This window comes from Tremella mesenterica (assembly GCF_000271645.1).
Source record: "Tremella mesenterica DSM 1558 unplaced genomic scaffold TREMEscaffold_5, whole genome shotgun sequence".
NCBI lineage: Eukaryota > Fungi > Basidiomycota > Tremellomycetes > Tremellales > Tremellaceae > Tremella > Tremella mesenterica.
Genome location: NW_006711229.1, coordinates 1442055 through 1463960, shown reverse-complemented (window position 1 = coordinate 1463960; position 21906 = coordinate 1442055). Strand labels below are relative to the sequence as shown.

The following is a 21906-nucleotide window of genomic DNA, read 5'->3' as shown; positions in this document are numbered from 1 at the left end:
CAAGACTGACAAATTCTTTCAATGATCATTGTTTATTGAACACGTGAAACACGAGACCGTCCCTCAGCACCGGATTCTTCTGTCATATCTTCTATCGTCGCTAATGTCGGCGCGTGGGCTATTGTGTTAACTTCATATCCTGTTTTCTACTCTTATGTCTCCATGTTACTTTCCATCGCTCGGTCCCCGGGTATCTCAAACCTGGTCATCTTGGACCTTTTGGACTTACCCTAACTGAGAAGGGAAATATGAGGAACATGGGTTGGTGGTAGAGATGAAATTGATGATGAGATCACTCACTCGATTGCCGAGCACGTGTAGCAGCTCTCGAAGACGCTCTGGAGAAAGGTTCAGGAACAGGTTTCCTTCTGATATTGCCTTTTGATTTCGCAGTACCGGTTGGACTAACTAAATCCTTTGGGTCAGCTTTGTACTGACTTTCAAATCAAACTTCTTCTCTAATGCATATACCTCTTCGAAACACTCTGGACAAAAGGATCATCGTCCGGAGGGGGAACGTAGTGAACAGATAACATAGCATCCAAATCAGCAGACAGAAGTGAAACTTGGGAGGGTAGATATGGTATGTGAACTCGAGAGAGGGTGACAGAAATGTTCCAAGTGGTACGTATATATTTCAAAGATGAGGGGAAAACTAACCATAACTCCCGTCCCAAAATAAGTAGTCGGTCTACTATCCGGTAAAGGTTTTCCAACAGCATGATCTAAAGTATTCCCACCCATACTCATCCCTCTGGCTTCCTCAGGAGATACCCCAGATTCAGGTGGTGAAACCCCTGTATAATTCGTTGCAGCTCTACTTCGAGGTAAAGGTACTTCATGTGGTTCGAATCTTCTACCATGATTCCCTTGAGAGGTAGGAGGACGAGAAGCCGCTTGTGTTGGTGCTTTTGATGGTGGTAAGGGATATTCATGTGGTTGTAATTGTCTCATCCCATTTTGAAAATTCCCTTGAGAAGTAGGTGGTTTTGAAATTGATCTGAATTGTTCTTGAGAGGTACCTGGTCTGGAAGGTTGTGTGGGTGCTCTAGAAATTGGAAGTGGTATTTCGTGCGGTTGAACGTTTTGTGAAAAGTAAGATTGAGCAGCCCCTCCTTGATTTTGAGACCTTTCGGTCGGAGCTCGGGATTGATCATGTGGTTTGGAAGGTAAAGACATAGGAGCCGTACGTGCTGTGGCTAATTGTGAAACGGAGTTTGACTGAGAGTGAGCTTGATACTCTTGCAAAGGCTTGAAAAGAGTTTTTTTTATTCTGGATATTTTTGTCAGGAATTTGAAAGTTGATATTTCATTCATTGGATCATTTGAAGAATGAAAATCTACGACGCACGGGAGGTTGAATGTTGATCTAGTGAAGTCAGAGATGGTTTTCACTCATCGAATCAAATGGAACTCTTTTTACTAGTCTATGATGAACCGACATTACTAAAGACCGTTCTCATTAGGAAGGGCAAGATGAACGATGATACGTTGAGCAGGTTTAAATGACTGGAAATGGAAGAAAGTTGCTAGAATCATTCTTATTCTGCTCAATACGAGTTGGTGCAGAGGGGCTAAGGGGATTGCGAGATGGAAAACAAGCCGTCAAAGGGGAAACATGACTCACAGTAGGAGCTTTGACACTTTGAGCCCGACTCTCTATTCCTTCCAATCCTAACGCACTATGTCTAGGTCCTTGAACATCCTCCACACCTCCTCCCACCGCCGCCGGAGCCATACCAGGAGGTACATACATCGGATGAGAGTTTGGCACTTCATACGCATTTTTAGGCTCAGGAAGCTGGTCAGTGAGTCTCGCAGCGAGATCACGACCGTACATCGCTCCTAAGTCTGGTCGACGATATCCGGCGTGTGGGTGGTCGGAGGCTGCTTTCCCACCAGGAGCACCGAGTCGTTGGGGCAGAACAACCTGATGATTAGATCAGTCCGATACACATCACAATTGCCGAGAAAAGAGGACGACGCTTGTACAAATGTGGCAGATCAGGGGGCATGCGGGATGAGTGTACCACGATGGAGATGGGAATTGGAACATCGATAACTCACCTGAGGTCTAGGTCGGGACGGTGGCATGGAAGGAGCATAATTTCTTCTTCCTTGAGGATGCTACGACTCAGCTCGATCCGATCTTGAAAGCTCAAATACTGACCATAGTATTCCTTTGCATCTGACCTTGCGGATGGTGAGGGAACGGCTGCCCATGCTGGTTCTGCTGGAACTGTTGATTCTGCTGAGTTTGTTGCGTATGATGGGTGTATTGCGATTGAGGCACTTGACTCTCTGGCGGACTCATCATTTCCGGTCCTAATTCTTCATCACTCCTCAATGCACCTGCAACTCTAGAACGGGTTCTTGAGTGACCCGATTGTGAGGGGACATGAGATGGTGGTCCGTGATTTCGATGATTGGGACCGGTATGATAGTCGTTCCTATATTGTGTTGCAGGAGTTTGCATCGCGGACCTACTTTCATCAGCAGGGCACTTTTCGAGGGATACTGTCCGTGAGGTCGCATGAGTGACAAGTGGCTAAAGGGGAAAAAAGGCAATCACTCACGCAGGAAGAGGTACATTGACAGGATCTAATGATTCAGCCGAAGGATGTCTAGAAGGTCCCACACTTGTCCCTGCACCTTTTGCGAACATTGGATATCTATCACCATCTACCGTCTGAGGTTGACTGTGCGCATGGGCATGTAAACCTTCTATCAAACTGTATCTCCTCCCTGGCACTCGACTATTGACTGAGGGAGCCTTCGATTTACCTGGACCTCTACCGGGAGTGACGGAAGGTGCGTGTCGATTTGACGGAGGAGGAGGAACTCTAGCCATAGGATCAGGTAAAGGTTTTTCACTGCTACTTCTGAAATGGTCCGAATCGTCAGAAGGGAATCTATCCGTATGAATTGTCCTTGAGGGTGCATTTCGTAAGAGGGACTGTACCATTGAATCCTGTTCCATTTTCTCTAAGTAAGATTCAGCCGCTCCTGGTCGAGAAACCGACTCCACGCGGGGAACGGAGAGAGTGTTTGAAGCTACTGCCGGTGGTGCACGTTGGGATTTACTTCGTACTGAAGCGGGTGGTTGTGTACGTACAGGAGTGGTATATGTCGACTGAGCCTGAGGCATCTGGAGAGGAGGTTGATGTGGTGTTCGATGACCGACAGTGGGAGGTCGAGAGGGTTGAGGAAGTGCTGTGTAGGTAGTTTGGGTCGTCATGGGAAGAGGAATCATAGCCGGGTTAGTGGACATCATAACCGGTTGGAAGGTTTGTACGGCTGGAACGAGCTCGATAGCCATTGGGACTGCTAACATCTGGGGGTGTTGCTGAGTCTGAGCCTGTTGGTTGAGGGGCATCATTCCGTTGACGAATTGCGGCATTTGAGCTTGACCATTCAACTGTGCCATCTGGGGATGACCATTCTGCGTCATTTGAGGCTGACCGGTCGGTGAAGCCATCTGGGGAGGAGGAATCTGACCGAATTGTTGCTGCGTCGTCGGCATCTGGGCTTGTCCCGTGTGTTGATTTGTCATTGGTACACGATCCTGTTGAGTTTGAGCGGTATGTTGTGGCATCATTGGCATTTGTGTCTGACCGGTCTGCTGGGAAATCATAGGCGGTGGTGTGGGACCTTTTTGTTGAGACGTCATCGGTTGTGGGGTTTGTGAGCCCTGTCGTACTTGTTGCGGTGATTGCGACTGTTGAAGTTGTTCAGCCTGCTGAGCTTGCTGAGAGTGTAATGCCTGTTGGACTTGTTGGGCATGGAACATCTGTTCGAAGCTCTGTTGAGGCAGCTGTGACGTCGGTGAGATTGGATGAGGCGCATAGCTCTGATTTTGTTGAGGCGGACTGGTCATTGGTATCTGCATCGGTGCTTGTTGAGGTTGAGTGTCTTGCATTGGTGGAGATTGGTAAGATTGCGGTTGTACCTGTTGTGGCTGGTACATATGATGAACTTGGACTTGGGGGTAGAGTTGTTGTGCAGGCTGCATCATCGGCGTTTGGTGCAACACAGCAGGAGGAATGGACTGTAGTGGAGCCATGCCAGGAATTGGTGGTTCTGAGGATAACCACTGTGCGATTTCGGCCAAAGCCTATCCATCAGCTAATTATGACGAGGTGAGCACGGAAGCTTACGGCGCTTCTTCCTTCTTCTCTACCTTTCTCAGAAGCTTTACGCACTTCGAGAGCTTCATGATATATGTGAAGTCTAAATCATCAGTCTTGACATGACTGGGGCGAAGGATGATGTCTCACCTATTCACCGTTTCATCGAACGCTCTTTGCATTCTTCTTCTCTCCTCATCTGTCCTCTTTCCCTCCTCTTTCGCCCTCCTGAGTGCTCGAACGGCAGCCCCTAATTCCCGACTACAATCGTGCATGTGATTCATACTAGTCTCTGCCTCTTGCTCGATTTGAGATCTAGCAACTCGTTCAGCGATGAGGGTAGCCTGTAACCCACGCAATTGCTGTTCGGCCGTTTCGAGTTTGGCCAGAGCACCGGCAAGTTTGGCCGTTTCATCTAGTTGACGATGCAGTTCGGAGTGCTTGGCTTGTTCTCGCTCTTCAGCAGTTTGGATAAGGCGATCTCGCATTGTGTACATGTTTCCCGCTCTGACAGTCAGTTTGAAGCCTGGAGTATGACGAAGGAGAAGACTGAGCGATTGAGCGATATGAGTGGGCGGCGCATATGAAAGGAGTGTGGAGTCGTGTATGAAAGGGTTCATTCCTATGCCATGCGGCCATGTCATGGCTTCCGACTGACCCTCAATGAGAGAGGTTCGGCAAGACATGGGTTTTACGCGTGTCGTGGCAAGGAAGAAAGACTCACAATGTCCCACTTGTCCATACGCTGGTGGGATTCAAAGTAATTTGATCAAACTCCAAAGCGTCAGGTCCAGGTGAATCCCTAGTCACACCACCATGACTTCCATAACTTCCCGTCTCTCCTCTATCCAGATGATCATGCTCCGCAGGCTCGTAATCCACCCCTTCATCTCCTCTATCGATATTCGTACCTCCCCTTCGACCTGATAGAGACTGTCCAGATGATTCTGGGACAGGTTTCCGAGAAGGTCTATACATCTTCTGAAATCTGGAGACGCTATCGTCCGGTCCTAGAGAGGTCACAGAAGGGTATTTGTTGTATGGGTATTCAAGAGGTTGCAGTAACTCGTGGATCGGTTGGTAACCTGTGGGATGATGTTTGTCAGGTAAGGTGGGTGAGGGATCGGAAGGTTGAGATTGTTGAAGCGATTCTGCAGAAGCTTGTGCTTGAAGTCGGAGAGCTTGAAGCCGTGCGTTGAGCTGAGCAGGACTGAGGGTCAGATCAGAATCATAGATGAAGTAGAAGCCACGACTAGGAATGATGACCAATATGGGCGTCGCAATAGATTAAAGAGAGACTCAGCCAAGAAAAGATGGATGATGGGATATGAGTAGATGAGGGGAAATGAACAAGATGGGGAGATCACAGAATCAGATTTGAGAATCAAGACAGTACATCAAGAAGCAAAAAGGCACAAGGATCAAAAACAGACGGAAAATGAGAAGATCAAAAGATATCTCTGGGGGCAGGAGAACCCCATCTTCGTATTGTAGTTCACGCCCTCACAAGCCCTCAGTCCTCCTCACCCCTTCTTGCCTCATGTACAAAACGTGTGTCAATCGAATCCATCCAGTCGTATAGTCGTGCAAGGTAGGTCGCAACGTGGTACAAAAGAACCTTCAACTCACTCTATTTCCCCTACAGACCCTGCGCCATTCTTGCCACCTTGAACAAAACCACCTCCCCGCGGGGGATTGGGATACATCATCGGATTGTATTCGAATGCGGAACCGAGACCTTGGGAGAGGTATTGTAGTTGATCCATTTGTCTATCCGCCATTGTTCGTTTACACAGTCGCGGGTTCAGTCGTCGAGGAGAAGAGGACAAAGGTGGAATGTGGGATCGTGGTGAAGACAAAAAGATCTCGAAGATGAGGATTGGGAGTTACTGAATGCGGTGGGAGATAGTTAAAGGACCTTGGGGACACCTTTGGGTTAGGAAATGACCGGATGCGGTTGAAAGAAGGGGAAGAATTTGATGGCGAGGAAGAACCAAAGGATGGTACTGACACTACGGCTGATCAGCATCAATTGTTCGTCAGATGTCAAAACGGCACTTGTATGCTCTACAATGTAGTTATCACTGCCCAGTCAACGTACATTGTACACTGTCAGTATCGGGCCCCATCTCTCTGCTCCCATGCTCCCGCAAACCCTTTATAGGCTCTGCACCTCTGCTGTTGTCAGTGTTCTCAACTTGTGAAGCTCTGTCTCGCTTGCGCAACATGACTGTTCGGAACCTTGTCGGCGTCTGCAAATGTGCCACACTGGATCCTCTTCTAACGCCGTCCAAACTCCGCCCCTACCTTGAATACGAGCGAAGGGCGTGTGTCTCTTCCATGCATCTCACCTTCTCCCCCCTTGTCTGTTCCCCATCAGCCAAGGATCTCATGGGAGCTACATCTTGTAGCGTACAGGGTCAGATCTGTGTGACGGTGGGAAGCAGAAAGAACAACCTGTTAATCGCTCCCCGTTTCCTCTCAGTGGGGCGGGGAGTTTCATGTTGGGTGGACAAGAAACGAACATGCATGGATGAATCAAAATGCTTTCCCTCTCCCCTATACTCTTGCTACACCCGAACCGCTATCAGTACTGCTAAACAAGTATTGTTTATATTTCGTCGGACGGGGGTTTAGAGTTGGAACCGGACGAAAATGGGTGAGTCGGTTTCGGTTGGTATTCGAACCTCTGCAGTTCTTCCATGGAGACATGCTGGAGAGCGTCAAGCGCAGTGGCTTTCAGATCGACCCTTATAATCAGACCTTCTCAGTTATATGTCGGACACTATTGTTCATCATCGAAAGAGGCATTTAGACTCACAGGGGTACAACGCTTCGACCATGTGTCCCAGCTGCGCTCAAAGCCTGTTTCCAACTGACGTCAGAGATTATCCGACATGTCAAGCTCACCGTTCGACGCAGAGACACCATTTACAACCTTCTTTCAACCCTGGAAACCCCGGCTGAGGAGTGGTCAAATCGTTTCCTGTCAATCAGCCGTCGGCGTTAGAGGAAGACGTCTCAGCTCACCTCGTCTCTTGCTGTAATCGAGAAAGTTCTGAGTGACGACAGCACCTATGAAATGCTTTCCGTCATCTTCTGGAGTACCACGGCAATACCCGTCTCTTGCGAAGCCAGCGGGATGGGTGGAGTCCACCTCAGTGGTCAAGGGTCGAAGAGGTGCGTGGAAGACTGGTAATGAGTATCTGTCTCAAAGGATGGCGTGTGAGAGACGGACGAGGTGACTCACCATTCAATTGGGTAGGGTCAAGAGCCATGACACTAGCTGCTCTTGTGGTGGTGGATAGCAAAAGGCGTGACGGGGTAGCAATTAGAGCTCCGATACTGAGAGGTATGGATAGAAGTCTCGACAACATATTGGCTGGAGGTAGGTGCGATGATCGTGACCGTCATTTCCACATTACCGATGATGGATGTCCTTCCTGATGAACCAGGTTCAAAAGTGGAATATAACAAATACTACGTCATAATCCCGATCGATCACAATTTCGCTCCCCCTCCTCCTCTTCCACCCGTTTCCCTCTCAACCTTTCATCCGCTTTCACTTCCAGTATGTCGAGCAGCTCTATGGTCCAAGACGGAGACATCATCGAAACTTCGTATGGCAACTTCTTTCGCTCCCCCGTGCATGCCACCGAGGTGCCCACCTCCCTCATCTTGCGGGGTGTCAACTTGGGCTCTTCCGCCAAAGTCCCCGCCTTTCGCCCAGACACCTATTCCAATCTTCCTCAAGACACCAGGGAGCAACGGGACGAGTATCGTCGTCATCTGGCCGGCTTCTCTACGCATGTGGGCGATCAAGGAGCGTTGTGGGATGAGGCCGAACGAGGTGGGAGAGAAGGGTGGTTTGTCGGTCATCCCTTACAGGAGAGGGAGGCGGACGTAAGCTTGCTTCACAACATCAGCACCAGTGTTGATTGATAGCTACATCTTAGCCGGTTGAGCTTCTGGGGATTCCGCCTAATAAGGTATATCATCCCTTGGGAGGCTCTGGAACATGCTGGTCCGTGAGTCCGTCACAACTCTGACCTCTGTCAATCGTCTGACGGCCCAGAGGTAAATACGATGAAGCCTTTATCGACTATACCATCCGTATCCTCCGCAAAGCCAAAGCGTATGGTTTCAAAGTCTGTAAGTGGTTCATTGACCAGATGGACATACACATACTCATCACAGAGTTCTGTCCCCACATCAAGATGTTTTCTCCAGGTTCATCTCTGGTAGCGGGGCACCTTATTGGGTATTGAATGCTCTAGGTCTCAGCCCTCGTCGACTACATCAGACCGGAGCGGCTCTTCTTCACGCCTCCTGGGAGACAGAAGGGTATGGAGGGGAAGAAGGACGTCGGGAGGCCGCCGCTGGCAAAGTGGGTGATTGGCCAGACAGTAGGTCCTCTCAAGCTCTTGAGTCATCAAAATTGAAAAGAAGTGATATGGCAAACGAACCTTAATCGACTAGCTGCCCGGCATTGTTTTACCGTGTTTTGGGCTGGAGAGAGATTCGCTCCTAAGTGCACTATTGACGGGCAATCAGCAGGCAGATGGGTCCGAACACGTAGGACAGAGGCGTATGGCCAGTAAGTCTCCTGTTGTGACTAACTATGTTTCTTTCTTCCCCCGTCGACATCGCATGTCGATGAAATGGGAGAAGTCTGGCAGAGGGAGTTAGATCTGACACACAGTCTAGCGGACCGTCTTCGAGATGCGGGAGGTCTATTGGACGATTGTATACTTGGCTGGGATTCGATGAACGAACCACACGAAGGATTCATCGGAATTCCAGACCTCAATGTCATCCCTTCTTCCCAGGACTTCAGAAAGGGACCTTCTCCAACACCTCTTCAGACACTGATACTCGGTATGGGCCAGCCAGTGGAAGGGGTACAAATCGACGATTTCACATCTTTAGGTCCGAAATCTAAGGGGAAGATAAGTATTACTCCTCCGAACGGACAGGGGGCGTGGTTGACTAGGGAAGAAGCTCGCGAGGCAGAGGAGAGGTGGGGGTATAAGTGGGGTTCAGCGTGGGACTTTTGGGATGAGAATGGGACTGGTGGATGTCCTTGGGCGGCTCATGGAGTGTACGCTTCCATTCTCATTTCACTAGCCCAGATGCTAATCTCGTAGATGGGACCCCAACACCAGAGAGATTCTGAGGAAAGATTATTTCCGCCCCACAGGGCAAGATCTGGATTTCCAGTCTGTATTCTGGCGACGTAAGTCTAGCTTTTTCCAGGTGCTTCTCATAACGAGGTGGAACTGACGGGTAGCATCGTACACTTCGTTTATGTCGAGAATACGACGAGCTCATCCGAATGCGATATCTTTTATTCACCCTCCCGTTTTCGGTCAACCACCTGATATCTCAGGAGAGGAAGAGAAGGGTAGAATAGCTCTGAGTTCGCATTTCTACGATGGATTAACTATGCTTGGTAAAAGTAGGTGTCCTCTTCGTACCCTCTTATCCTCAATTCTCACCTTTCATACTTGCCTGCCACGAGGTCATCGACGGAGCTCGTTTGTACGTTACCCGAAGCTGACAATCAGGACGACATCTATACAACGCCGTGAGCCATATAATGCTTGGCGTATGCCTCAGCTGACTCCAAGGACGCAGTGGGTATCCAACGTGGGTTGAAAACCGTCATGCAAGGTTTGAACCTCGGTCGAGGGTCAATCAAGAGGAATATGCGAGAACAACTGGCAGAACTCAAGTCGGATGCCAAAAAAGGCGAGAGTATAGGCGGTAGTGACCCCATCGAACAATATCCGAGTGAGTAAACGTCCCTTTTCCAATCTCACAGATCCGGGTGATAGCTTCTCCCTGTCACTTCAACCTTCAATCCTGCACAACTCCCCGCGCAGATAGGATAAAAGTTGCGTGACACAAAATAGTATTCAGAGCCAGTGTCGAACGGGGCACTGACAATCAGCTGTGATAGGGGAAATAGGAACACCGTTCGATATGCATAAAACTAGATTATTAGGTTTAGCAAAAGGTAAAGTAGATCGACATGATTATCGAGAACCTACCAAGGCGATGGATGAAGTGTTGAGTGGATGTGGTGGGTTTTGGTTTCTTTGTCTCTTCCATCACCCAGCTTCCAACTATCTGTACATGTATTCCGACGATTCTCATTTCCTTCCCCACTCAGTGTGGATCCGTCCTTTCTACTTCCCCTATTATGTCCACTCTCATAGGATATCATCAAGACAACTGGTGTACTTACACAAGTATCATATTGCAAAACATGTGGCGGTGGTGAGAGAGGGTTTCCTGACTTTCAGATGGCAAAAACGCTCTATCATATACGTTATGGACGTACGAACCACTCAACACCCATTCAAACGGGGACGGATGGAACGGCGAAGATCTTTCGATCTTCACATATGATGATTTATCCACCGACGACGATTTGGTGGCTCATTCACCTAAAAATCTGGAATCGTTAATGTTAGGAGCTAGAGGACAAGAAGCTTGGTGTAGACCTTATCCTGTTGAAGTCAGAGGAAGGGTTGAAGAAATAGAATTTGAAATGTCTTCTGGGGAATTTGGGTTGATTATTGATATTTCACCTCTTGATAAGACCTGTGAATCTTCATCGTCTCACTCTACCACATCAGCTCCGACGTCTCAGTCGCAAGAACACTCACAGGGAGATGCTCCGCGTGATGGGACAAGAATGAATGGAGAGGGAGAGAAAGAGGAAGAGGAAGACAAAGAGAAACAAGGCAAAGCTTCAATCTTTGTACCATATGTTCATTACCTCGCTTCTCCCTCTGCTAAATCGACGAGTGTGGAAGAGAGAGGAAAAGGGAGAATATTAGGTGAAGCGGATGAAATAGAATGGAAAGATGGACATGAAGCTAGGGTCGATATTCGGGTAAAAGTCAGTGATGGTCATGTGTCCGTCAGAGGACAATGGATGGCTTGGGTATATCCTCTTGGTGGGGAACGGGTGGAGATGAAGTTTGAAAAGTGGAAATAGGTATGATTCTCTTGGCTTCGGTACTTTATGTTTATGTACACCGCCCCAGAAATTACACAGCATGAGTGTACGAGATGGGGATGGGTTATCCATGAGGTTGATCGTCAGTGGTCAGTGAATGACGCAGAAGTGGATTATCGATAAGTTTGTTATTAAGAGCTTGCATTAATCGTGTGACTCTCATGATATGATGATACCGTATACACCGGAATGTTATATGAACTATGAATGATATGAATTGGCCTCTCTATCATCGGATAATACGCGCCAATACTATCACGTCAGTTTCGTCTTTTAAACACTGCGGATCTGACACCTCAAGCTAGCATCTCGTATCAGAATGACGAGCGAAGGGAAGGCTGAATTGGGTTGACCATGAACACCCGAAAAAGAGTATATACGGAGATCAGAGCAGCGTTGAGATGGTCTGGCTTTCAGGTTCTAGGGAGAGACTTACCTCTAAAAGTAGCAAAAACATGTACGATTGCATATCTTGCATCCTACTCGTCAGCTACATGCTTTCTCTAGTACGGAAGCGTCACTCCGACGCGGTGAGTGTATACACTTGAAAGGCTTGGGGAATATAGGAGGAAGCACGAGATTATCAGCCAATTGGATAGAGAGGAGGGAGAGGGGAATGTTTACACATACCGCCATTTCTCCTGTGTGAACCGATATCCTTGTTCGGCGATTTGCTTAGCTAGGTCGTCTCTACCCGGGGCTGATCCATCTGGCGGACCGTTAAAGAAAGCTAGAATGTCGCTGTATGTCAATATCCCGACACCTTTTTCTCATCCTTGGGTTTGTGCAGCCAGCCTCACACCACTTGATGCACTATTGATGAGTCCTGAAGCTGTCGGTCTGGGTCATGTCAAGGGCAGACGTGCAATGGGAACGACAGCCATTCTGGGTTGGAGACAGAGTGAGAGAAGAGGAAGATGGCAAAGCTCGGTACAGCAGATGAAATGTTACAAGATCAAAAGGAGATTGCAAAGCAAAGCACTTACTACAGATCTGAATAATCGATCTTGACAGGTACGTAGTGATACCACGGTATCATTAGGTCCTACTGATCAGCCACGTTTCAGCACATTGACGTTGACCAACATTGAACCATTCCGGCTGCAAAGTCAGCATAGCCCCAGTACCTCGGATGAGCACGTACAAAGACAGTGGATTTGAGGACCACATTGTTGCCAGCTAACAAACGACGGAAACGAGAACTCCATCCGTTCCTAACTCATAAGCTTCGTCGAAACATCCTATGGTAAACTGACCCGTCCACATCGATCACGTATTTGTACCTTTCCATGAGCTTTATGACGTCCAGGCGAGATGGAAAAACTCACTTGACGGCATCCTCTTTTCTGACTCTAGGCATGAAATCTATCTCCATCTCCAACTCGTCGCAGCTACCGTCTTCTTCGCTACACTATCGAATGAGTTTCGCCACAAAAGTACACGAAGCATAGACTCACCTGTGTTGGTCCGTCACTCAATCCAACGTCTAGCCACGCCTCATTCATCTCTTGGACTGGGTATGATTCCGTCACCCATCGACCGTCGCGCTTCACCAATATTGGAGCTGTGGCTTCGGAATTATTGTGCGCGAGGAAGTGTAAACGTTCACGTTGCGACCCTCTCCAAGGGATCTTCTTATTGTGAAAACTTCCAGTGGCTGTTCCTCGCCAGAATGCTTTGCGTATCGGTTTTTCTTCCCAGGGTATATATGCAACCTTTTCTGACTGATTTAGCGGAAGTCCAACACGAAGAAGAGCTCACCCCATACACCATCCAAAGGTGCCGACACAAGATCAGAGCTATGGACATACTGCTACATTAGTGGACATTAACAGAATATGGTATAGCTAACGCGACATGTAGCAAGAGACAGACCCAATTCCCTTGCAGCTCGATTCTTTTCAGAAAGGATCATCATGTTGTGCTGTACATGTTAGCCAGAAAACAAACCTTGTAGCAGCAGATATCTACCATTGACATGAGCTCAGGGTTGTAACAGACGTCGGCAGACTTGACAAAGTCGGCGATGAAGGTCTTTGGCTGGACAACTGGGATGAGTCAGTGACAAACATTACTGAAGGGAAGAGACTTACGCTGTTCAACACCTGCTGGCATCTGTGCAGGTCTCATATCGTTCAACACTGTGTCAGTGCTTTGAGTGCGAAGCGGCGCGTCATCGGGGCAGGCCCATACCCTACCAATGAGCTACAAGTTGATGTTGATTGCACAGACGTACCAGCCATATGTCCAACGCATAGCTTGTTCCGCTTTGTGAAGGGCAGTCGCTGGCCACACTGCAAGATTAGCTTGAGATTTAGAAGCGAAAGCAAGATAATCAAATCACACTCACACTTCATAGCTCTCCCCAGCGCCTCTCCTCTCTCTCGGAAAGAGTGATGCACCATCCCTCTAGGAGCGTCGTCGACTGCAAACAAGATTTCCAGAGGTGGGTCAAGATGGAACATTTCCTTGGGCATGAGAGGGAAGATGGGTAGAAGCAGAGAAAGTGTGTTGCTAAGTGATCAGCGATGCTCTGAGGAAAGCATGACCGACCTACTTGCATCGAAATTTCCATCCTCCGTCTCCATGTACTTTGACCATTCCCTTTCCTCTCGTCCGCCAATCCCTAGTTGTCCACTCTTGATCCGCCGTACAGGCTGTACCGGGGTCCCCTTGACCGTCCGGTACTAATTCGAGACTGAACATTTGGGCTTGTTTTCCCTCCTCCTTGACTCTCTCTCTCAGCACAGCAGCAGGATGACTGAGAAATTGAACCACGGGGTTGTGTGCGGCAGAGAGCAGTGGTGCAACTGCAGGAGGCTTCGGTACTGGACCCCTTCGAGTGAAAGCGTACCACCTGTCAAACCCTTTGGGAGGTTTCATTCCATACCCCCTCTCATACTCATCCACAGAGTCCTCCAGAGAAGTGACCTCTTCGATCTGAGCATCGATACTATCCGCTTGTCTCTTGGCACGTTCGATGAGAAGCTCGATAGGGTGCTTGGTATCTCCTGGATGGAACGAAGTAAGTCCTGACGGGGCGATGTCCACATCGTACGATCGCTCATGACCGGGGAGGAGTGCGGAAGTGTCAGGGGAGAAAGAACCTCGGAGTGGGAGGAGAGGAGAAGAGAGTCGAGAGAGAGTTCGTCCGGGGGATATGGGGGAGGAAGGGGACTCTGAGGAGCGGATGAAGAGGGTGTGGAGTAGGAAGACCAAGATAGCGCCGGTGACGAGATAGGCAGGGCGAGAAAGCCGAGGAAATGGGAGTCTACGCGACATGACGACCGCGGGCCCGGGGGTAGCGAAAGTGGTAGAGCAGGATCTCTAGCTCGAATTTTGAGTAGCTGTAGTACGTCGCGAATCGCAGATCACCAGCTTGCTAGCTGCTAGCCGCTTTTCCCAATGTCCATTCGTTCAAAAGTCAAAGATTGCAGACCCCAATCGAGATGGACTACTGGACGGACGTGCCTGTCCGCTGGCGGCGTACGCCGCTACAAGTTGCCGCTCCAAAGCCAAACTTTAGATGGTGCTTTTCTGGGATGCGGATTGATTTTCAAAGTTCGATTAAGTTACAATTTTCCATCCCTCATACGTGTGTGTTAAAGAAAATCAAATGGACAAGAAGAGCCAGATCGAGACACTCGGCTGGTGCGCCGCGCAGGAAGGGAGCTAACATTCCCAAAGGATGCTGCTTCTGACTTTTGACATTCTCTCACCTCCCTCGACAATTCACAACCTGGAGGAACTCCCGGAATCCCTGCTGGCACGACGCCGATCTGCCACCATCCGACATTCCTGTTAGCCGCTTTTTCTCGGGCTCTGACGGCATGAGTTCCGTCAAGATCATCAAGAGTATCAATATCAGCCATTTGTACCTCGTCTAGAACGGAAAAAACCCTGACGCACAGGCCCCCTCCAGTCGGCATTATGTTCAGCTGATCACTTGCACAATTTCCTTCCGGTCACTCGAGCATCATACTCTTCAGTAGCTAGGCGAGTATCGTGTGCGAAGGGGTCTCGAAGATAGCCAGTCGCTCAACTCACCATACTACCACTCCTCATAAAGAAGCTTGAGTCTACATCATCAAACACGCCTGGTTCTCAGACTGCGAGGATCCGGTAGAAGAGTGACGTCTCAGTCGGCTTCGCTTCCATCTCCCCTGTTTCTCAACGCCTTGACTGGCACCAATTGCATCTCTGCGAGATCTGCGATCTGCGGCCGGCGTCGGTGGGTGGAGAGACTTCAGGGTGTACAAGGTGGGTCTTTCCTCTCCCGTAGTCGTCGTCGTTTGTACATCGGGGACTGTGCGGTGTGCAGGTGTGCAGCGATACTCACGTATCCCATATATCTATAGATCATCTTTCACCTCTCTTCCCTGCTCCTCCGCCACCATCCAATCGATGCTCATATGGCATGCAGGCACTCAGGCACTGTGCTTGTCAGAGTTGAACGCCCAGCGCGATCACGAGTACGATTTATATTGGAAACAGGGGTAGATGAGGGATGTGTGATCAGCAGATGTGAGAGTGGAAAATCTGGTAGTTTCAGTCTAGGTGAGCGCGATGACGTTTCTTCTCTTCTTCAGACATTTTCCCTTCGTGGACACCACAACATTCCCGCCCCATTCTTCTCGTTGCCTTGTAATCTATACGGCATCCCTTCCTCTTTCGTCTCATTTCCACTCCACACTCCACCCCTTAAAGCTAGTCACCATCGAACAGAACAATCCCCAGACAACCTCTCATCTCCTCTCTATTCTCTTCTATTCACCATGTCCGGATTGACCTTGATGACCCCTCACAGATCGACATCGTCCAAGACTTCTCTTGGCTCTCGTGGATACACTCATTCCATCTCTGCTTTCCCTCACCCCGATCCTACTACTTTCCCTCGAGTATTCCCCACCTACAACGCTTCATTCCAGCTTGCCTTGAATCAGAGTGTCCAAGGTCTGGGTAACACTTACACTCCTCTTCAGTCGCAGTCGCAGTGGCCCGTGCCCCCATTGCCACAGCTGCCCCACAATCAAATCATTCCCCCAGCACAACCCATCGCCATGGCGGTCGGAGCCCAGCAGGGCACTCCACGGCCTCACCCGTATCTCGTCAGTCTTGCTCTCTTCAGCATATTTTATTCTTACTGACGCGAAGAATGCTGCCGTCATTTACATCTCTGGTGTACCCCCAGATCTTCAAGAAGTGGAGATCGTCAAATGTCTCAGGGAATGTCTTCCTTTCAAAATCCAGCTCAATCATCCTGTCCCGAACAGGGACAGACACAAGCCAGATGCATACTATGATTGGATGACTAGACAAGGTGCGCTTTCCCTCAGACCTTCAGACAATCCTAACAGGCAGGCACGATCGAATTCACTACATTGTTCAATGGTAGGTCTACATGTCTGTCACAAGAGTCTTGCTTATCGCACAAGCTGAAAAGGCTCTCGCTATCCTCCCGTTTCACTTCGCCTTTGTCATGAAAAATATGACCGTCTCCCCTGCACCTCCTCCGAGCTATCTTCCGTTCCCTGACCCTACCACCAGAATCCGCTACATTCGACCTCAACGACTGGTTTTTCCGCCCGAACCCTCGCCTAGTCGTGATGGGATCCTCCCCACAGCCTGGCCCACTTCAGGAGATATCTTTGAGGCACTCAGACCATGGGGCTCCTTGCGACAAGTCAATGTCTGGCGGGATGAAGACGGGGCCGAGCTCGAAGGCGAAGAGCATAATTGGCGCGCCTTAGCTGAGTTCTGGCACGAGGACGAAGCGGAGCGATTTTCCACGGGCTTCGGGGCAACGGCCAGTTATCTAAAAGGATGGCAGATGTGAGTGTTTCCCCTGCTATGTAACCGCACTCACGATCAGCTTTGTCATTGCTGGTGCACAAAGCGAACCGATTTCCCAACCCTCTTTCGTCCCTTCAATTCCTACACCCCAGCCGCCTCACCCTTCAGCTATCACGCTTCCATCTCACAATGTCCAATATCTTCCACAAACCCCAGCTCAGCTCAGCTCCGAGGCTTTCAAGCAGTCCGTCGGTATCATGTCCATCCGCGACTCTCCAGAGCATGGCGTCGTTCCTGTCATCCCTGGAATGGGTGTCCCACCGACTCCACCTTACACCGAAGTTGTGCCTTGGTCAGCTCATAATGTGTTCGCTGGGAAGAACGACTATGATGTCAGCCTTCCCTTCTCTCCGACTGCCGACTCGCATCGAGGTAGCCAACTTAGCACAAAGGGCAGTATAGGTAGTCTCAATAGTCTGTCCCGATCTGTCTCTGGAACTCCAAGGAAGTGGAGTTTAGACGTGAGCGAGACTGTCAGTGGGGAGTATAAGGCGGTCGGACTGATCGCGAACGATGGGATGTACATACAACATGGTGAGAGGCTATCCTTGTGGAGGCATTGCCGCTGACAACGCTTCAAGGTCCTGGACAGCATATACGCCCTGCTCCGGTGAGCGGACCAGGCTCGACCAGCGCGTCTGGGCTTGTCGATTATGCGAATGTGTTCGTCAAGGTGCGCCTCTCAAACGATGAGGTTGACGGAGCTGATGGAACAGAGTTTGGACCCAGATATCAACTCCGACTTCCTTAAGCATTTGTTTGAGCCCGTGAGCCTTGATGTCCTCTAAAATATCAGAATTTTCTGGGGAACCGAAGATTGATCAACAGATGGGCCGGATCGTCAGTGCAAAGGTGATGCGTGATGACTTGGGCAGGAGTCGTGGCTACGGGTTTGTCAGCTTTCAATCTCCGGAAATGGGTCAGTCATGTTTGATGTGACGGGCTGGAGCTTATCATGTAGCGGCTGCAGCTATCGCGCAGTTCAACGGTACCACTGTCGGACGTCAACAAATTCAGGTCACGCTTCATGAACCTCGCAAGCTGCGACCAGAGAAAATTGCGGAGCGCAAGGCTCTTGGTCTGCCGGCGAGTTTTGGTCGTGCTAGTGGCCAGAGAGCACGGTCGTCTACTAGTCCACAACGGACTGACGCCAAGTGGCGTTCGAGAAACTACTCATCGATCTCGGTGAGTCTCCTTGCATTGGTGGTTTGTTGGTCTGACAAGCCAGCCTTTTGCTACCACCGACGACATTCGACTCCTCAGTCCACAGAGCCGCAAGGTAGAGCTTGAGAAGCGAGTCGATCCAAGGGTCAGGACTTTCGCCCAACTGAACGCCGTTCCAGAGGGGTTCATCCAGCCGGCCGTGTCTGCCCTCGTACAATCCGACCTCGAACTCATCTCCCTCCTCCATGATCCACATCAGTTGCAAATCCGCATTGCGGAGACAATCGGCACCCTTCAAGGCGACCCAGATCTCGACGTGCACGTCGCCACATCCGAATCAAGCCCACCGTCGATGGGCGTCCCACCGCACCTTCATCCCTCGAACCCAGTGTCATTGTCACCGATATCTCTCCAGTCGGTTTCGTCACTCCCACTTTCTTCGCGTGAGTCTGACACACTACACGCTGAGGTAGCTCGCATCGACCCCATGGAGGTCGACCAAGTCATGACGATTCTTCTCTCCACTGTCACCATCGAAGAGCTGCGTCACTGTCTATCGTCAAAGTCTTATCTTGCAGCAACATACAACGTCGCCAAGAAGGAACTGATCCGTCGCCAAGAGGTGACTGCTCCAACTGTACCCGCCCCCACGCCCGTCAACCAATCACCATCGCCCCCTCGCTCGTCGCTTGAACCGAATCAAGATCCTCCCACCATCCTGGACATCCCATCCGCTACACTTCCCGCTCTCGCCGCTCTTTCTGCCAGGGACATTGTCGCGAATCTCACATACGAAGGTTCGGACATTTTACTCTTCAAGCTCAACCTCGGCCGGCCTGCGGCGCAAGAAGTCTCGGGACTGGCTGCGTGGTCGGATAAGGTGATGAAGAAGCCAATGATTGAGCGAAAGACCGAGATGGCGGCTATGCTGGCAAAGAGACTAGATGGAGGACTAGTGAAGAGGAGTCAGAAGATGAAAGTAGCAATGGGAATTGTCAATGGTGAGACGGATGATGGGGCTTTGTGCAGACTGTGAGTTGAGAATATCCTGTCGGCCATCACATGAGCTCATGAACAGTCTGGCTTATCCGGCTATACTTGACGCCAAAGCCAAGATACAGATGGAGGCGGTTAACACGATACGCCCTATCGAGCACGACCCGACCCCTCCGCCCGTCTTATCACAGTGAGGAGGGTTCCAAGCACGATTCTTCTTCCGGTGTATAGAGATTGACGAACTTTGACGTTTGGCATAACGTTTCTCGACAAATTGTATAGAAGGGGACTGATATGGTTGGGAACTGATTGGTGTGCATATGCAACATTTCCGACGAACAGATCGTACACTCACGTCGCAGGCGGCACACCGAAAGCGAACGGCGTCACTGCATTGTTGATGATCGGAGGTAACTCTGATGGCAGAAGGGAGCAGGATGGCAGAAACTGTTTTCTCCTCGGACTTTGTCATATGCAAAACCCCAACCAAGTCGGCATGTCAGGTTGAGTCGAAGCTGTCAAGGTGATGAGACCCACGCAAGGTCGTGAGCGACCGCGTGCGTCCGCAAGTAGGTAGTCGCTTAGCTCCTTGGCGCCATCCCCACCAACCCGGCCTCGACCAAGCCTCAGATTAACCCCTTCGCCCTTTGGACTAGACTGTTATGTCAAGCTGATATGGTTTATTTCTGTGGATATTGTTCTTGAAACTTGTGAGATACAATATGCAAGGAGGAACGAAGTGTCCGGCGCCCAATACTTTACGGGAACAAGAATCCTGCCACATGCCACAGTGTCACGTAAGGTGGCTCACCCGGAAGTTGGTCACACCCGGATATTGATCACCGACCTCAAAGAGGTTGATTTTCCAGTAGATATTTATACCACTAGATAGCCATAATCCAGGAGATATCATCTGCAGAATCTGGGACCAGGAGAGTTATACATGCATGTATGGTCACCTCTCAAAAAGAAGACGGAATCAAATTTGTATGGGATGATCAATATCCGGGTGTGACCAACTTCCGGGTGAGCCACCTTACTTAACATGCTTCACCTAATTTCGGTCTTATAATTTGGTAGATGTGTAAGTCAACTACTTAACTTAACTTATTCCAGATGACCAAAAATAATTAGTAGTCCTGGTCATATCATATTCAGAAATATCTCCCCCTCGTTCTCATCCCTCACTTGTCATCTCAACTCCCTTCTTACCATGCAATCCCCAACGCTGCCCGATTCCAGCTTGGTCAACAAAGCTCCCTCCTCAATCAACTTATCCCCCACCATCCCGAAACTTCCCAAGCAGAAAAACAGTGTCCAAAGCATACCTAGCTCGCTTGGTGCTCAACAACTCATCGAGAGAGAGAGGATGGAAACTCTTGGATTCATTCATGTCAAGACGTCCACCAACAAAACCAAGAAAATGCAATTATTCCAGTAAGTGTTCCTATTTGATGAAATTCAACTTACAATACAAGATGCTCACGTCAGACATTCGGATATCCGATTCGATTGTAATACATGTACTCGTGCTGGTCGTAGATGTCAATTCCGAGTTTTTCAACCAGCAGAAGAAACTTTTCCACCACAAATTGCTTTAGATCAGGAAAGACTTTGTGGTCCTTATCTACCCAAAGGTTGTGATCATTGTGGTGGATCCAATATCAATTGTACAAGACGCGCCTCAGCAATAGGACTTCTCATTTACGCCTATGATGGTAGTTTAGTTTTCAAAGACAAAGAGGGAAAAGAGATATCATGGGAGATAGTGACAGATCAAATGATCCAAGCTCGTCAAGCTCGAATTACCGCTCAACGTAAAAAGACACTACTCTTGAAGGTCAAGCCCCCTTTACCGAGAGTAGTTGTCAAAACATCAGGAAAGAAGAGGGTTCGTACGAATGATTTATCATCTCTATCTCTACGCTCTGGAGAGAAATCTCTTACTCGGAAGAAGGCCGGACATGGCTCGAGCGATATTGCAGTTGAAAGTATGGTAACGGATAAGAGAGGATCGTTTAACGATGGATTTTCTTCAAATTGGAACCACCAACATCCTTACCCTACCCACTTGAATAGATCAATTTCGCTTTCCCTATCACCTCTCTCTTCAAGATCAACATCCCCTCAACCGATAGAGACCACTGATATTTCATCATTCAACCCTGCAAGGAACGACGTTTTACAACCTTTATCGAATGCGAGCTTCCCTCCCGCCGGACCATGTAACATGCGTATGGACACAAGTATCGATGAATCTGTCGAAAATCATCGTCGTGCCTTACAACATTATTCACAAGCTTTCACCGGATCAGTCAATCAAGTTCTTTTCGAACTCACCCAAGCTCGACTCGGTCAAGCTTATGCAGAACGACAAAATCACCAGCTCAAAATCCGATGTGATGATTTAGAGAAAGAACGTCAACGACTTGAGGGGGAATATGAACGACTTAATGAAGAAAATTACAGATTACGTCAAACAAGCATGGAAGGGATTGTCGATTTATAGAAATAGAAAGATTTGGTAGATGAACGATACGATTCGATACGAACACTATAATATACTTTTAATGTCGATTTAACATCATTCGGTTATGGGTGTCTAGAGATCGTGAAGCTGGGAACAGGAGTGATTAAATTAGAGGGACAACAGGATAGATAGGATATCTGCAATGCAGAGCTCGAGGAGATGGGGAGTGGAAACAGGAAATGGAAGTCGAAATATGGGCAGGAGAT

At 49.2% G+C, this 21906-nt stretch overlaps 7 protein-coding genes across 7 annotated transcripts; 3 read left to right on the top strand and 4 right to left on the bottom strand.

The window, feature by feature from the left end:
• Positions 1 to 32: 32 nt before the first annotated feature.
• On the bottom strand, positions 33 to 5908 carry TREMEDRAFT_62539 (uncharacterized protein; the record flags this gene model as incomplete). The annotated part of the gene is made up of 12 exons (XM_007004694.1): positions 33 to 118; positions 301 to 415; positions 661 to 1221; positions 1352 to 1369; positions 1628 to 1930; positions 2068 to 2127; positions 2171 to 2483; positions 2577 to 4114; positions 4158 to 4230; positions 4278 to 4634; positions 4852 to 5337; positions 5757 to 5908. The coding sequence occupies 12 exons, from the start codon at positions 5906 to 5908 to the stop codon at positions 33 to 35; spliced, it is 4062 nt and encodes a 1353-aa protein (XP_007004756.1).
• Positions 5909 to 6738: 830 nt separating this feature from the next.
• On the bottom strand, positions 6739 to 7504 carry TREMEDRAFT_62538 (uncharacterized protein; the record flags this gene model as incomplete). Its single annotated transcript, XM_007004693.1, has 5 exons — positions 6739 to 6877; positions 6949 to 7002; positions 7038 to 7113; positions 7158 to 7319; positions 7378 to 7504. The coding sequence occupies 5 exons, from the start codon at positions 7502 to 7504 to the stop codon at positions 6739 to 6741; spliced, it is 558 nt and encodes a 185-aa protein (XP_007004755.1).
• Positions 7505 to 7700: 196 nt separating this feature from the next.
• Positions 7701 to 11136, top strand: TREMEDRAFT_62537 (uncharacterized protein; the record flags this gene model as incomplete). Its single annotated transcript, XM_007004692.1, has 12 exons — positions 7701 to 8030; positions 8073 to 8155; positions 8203 to 8279; positions 8300 to 8533; positions 8607 to 8724; positions 8830 to 9228; positions 9275 to 9363; positions 9418 to 9585; positions 9695 to 9714; positions 9758 to 9920; positions 10081 to 10212; positions 10436 to 11136. 12 exons carry the CDS (start codon positions 7701 to 7703, stop codon positions 11134 to 11136), a joined length of 2514 nt encoding a protein of 837 aa, XP_007004754.1.
• A 163-nt stretch (positions 11137 to 11299) lies between these two features.
• Positions 11300 to 14550, bottom strand: TREMEDRAFT_44147 (uncharacterized protein). The gene is made up of 16 exons (XM_007004479.1): positions 13715 to 14550; positions 13508 to 13671; positions 13394 to 13451; positions 13251 to 13351; positions 13129 to 13205; positions 13010 to 13054; positions 12919 to 12967; positions 12615 to 12877; positions 12486 to 12568; positions 12414 to 12440; positions 12302 to 12371; positions 12244 to 12258; positions 12144 to 12202; positions 11788 to 11898; positions 11594 to 11636; positions 11300 to 11409 (listed from the first exon to the last, which is right to left on the bottom strand). The coding sequence occupies exons 1-16, from the start codon at positions 14437 to 14439 to the stop codon at positions 11359 to 11361; spliced, it is 1941 nt and encodes a 646-aa protein (XP_007004541.1). The 5' UTR covers positions 14440 to 14550; the 3' UTR covers positions 11300 to 11358.
• Positions 14551 to 14759: 209 nt separating this feature from the next.
• On the bottom strand, positions 14760 to 15086 carry TREMEDRAFT_62535 (uncharacterized protein; the record flags this gene model as incomplete). The annotated part of the gene is made up of 1 exon (XM_007004691.1): positions 14760 to 15086. One exon carries the CDS (start codon positions 15084 to 15086, stop codon positions 14760 to 14762), a length of 327 nt encoding a protein of 108 aa, XP_007004753.1.
• A 1234-nt stretch (positions 15087 to 16320) lies between these two features.
• Positions 16321 to 19210, top strand: TREMEDRAFT_30506 (uncharacterized protein; the record flags this gene model as incomplete). The annotated part of the gene is made up of 9 exons (XM_007004365.1): positions 16321 to 16477; positions 16575 to 16989; positions 17030 to 17544; positions 17592 to 17683; positions 17727 to 17777; positions 17839 to 17929; positions 17972 to 18195; positions 18239 to 18490; positions 18590 to 19210. Coding segments are annotated over 9 exons (2418 nt in total), but the record flags the coding sequence as incomplete, so codon positions are not given.
• A 1173-nt stretch (positions 19211 to 20383) lies between these two features.
• Positions 20384 to 21679, top strand: TREMEDRAFT_62533 (uncharacterized protein; the record flags this gene model as incomplete). The annotated part of the gene is made up of 2 exons (XM_007004690.1): positions 20384 to 20607; positions 20662 to 21679. 2 exons carry the CDS (start codon positions 20384 to 20386, stop codon positions 21677 to 21679), a joined length of 1242 nt encoding a protein of 413 aa, XP_007004752.1.
• Between the last annotated feature and the right edge of the window lie 227 nt (positions 21680 to 21906).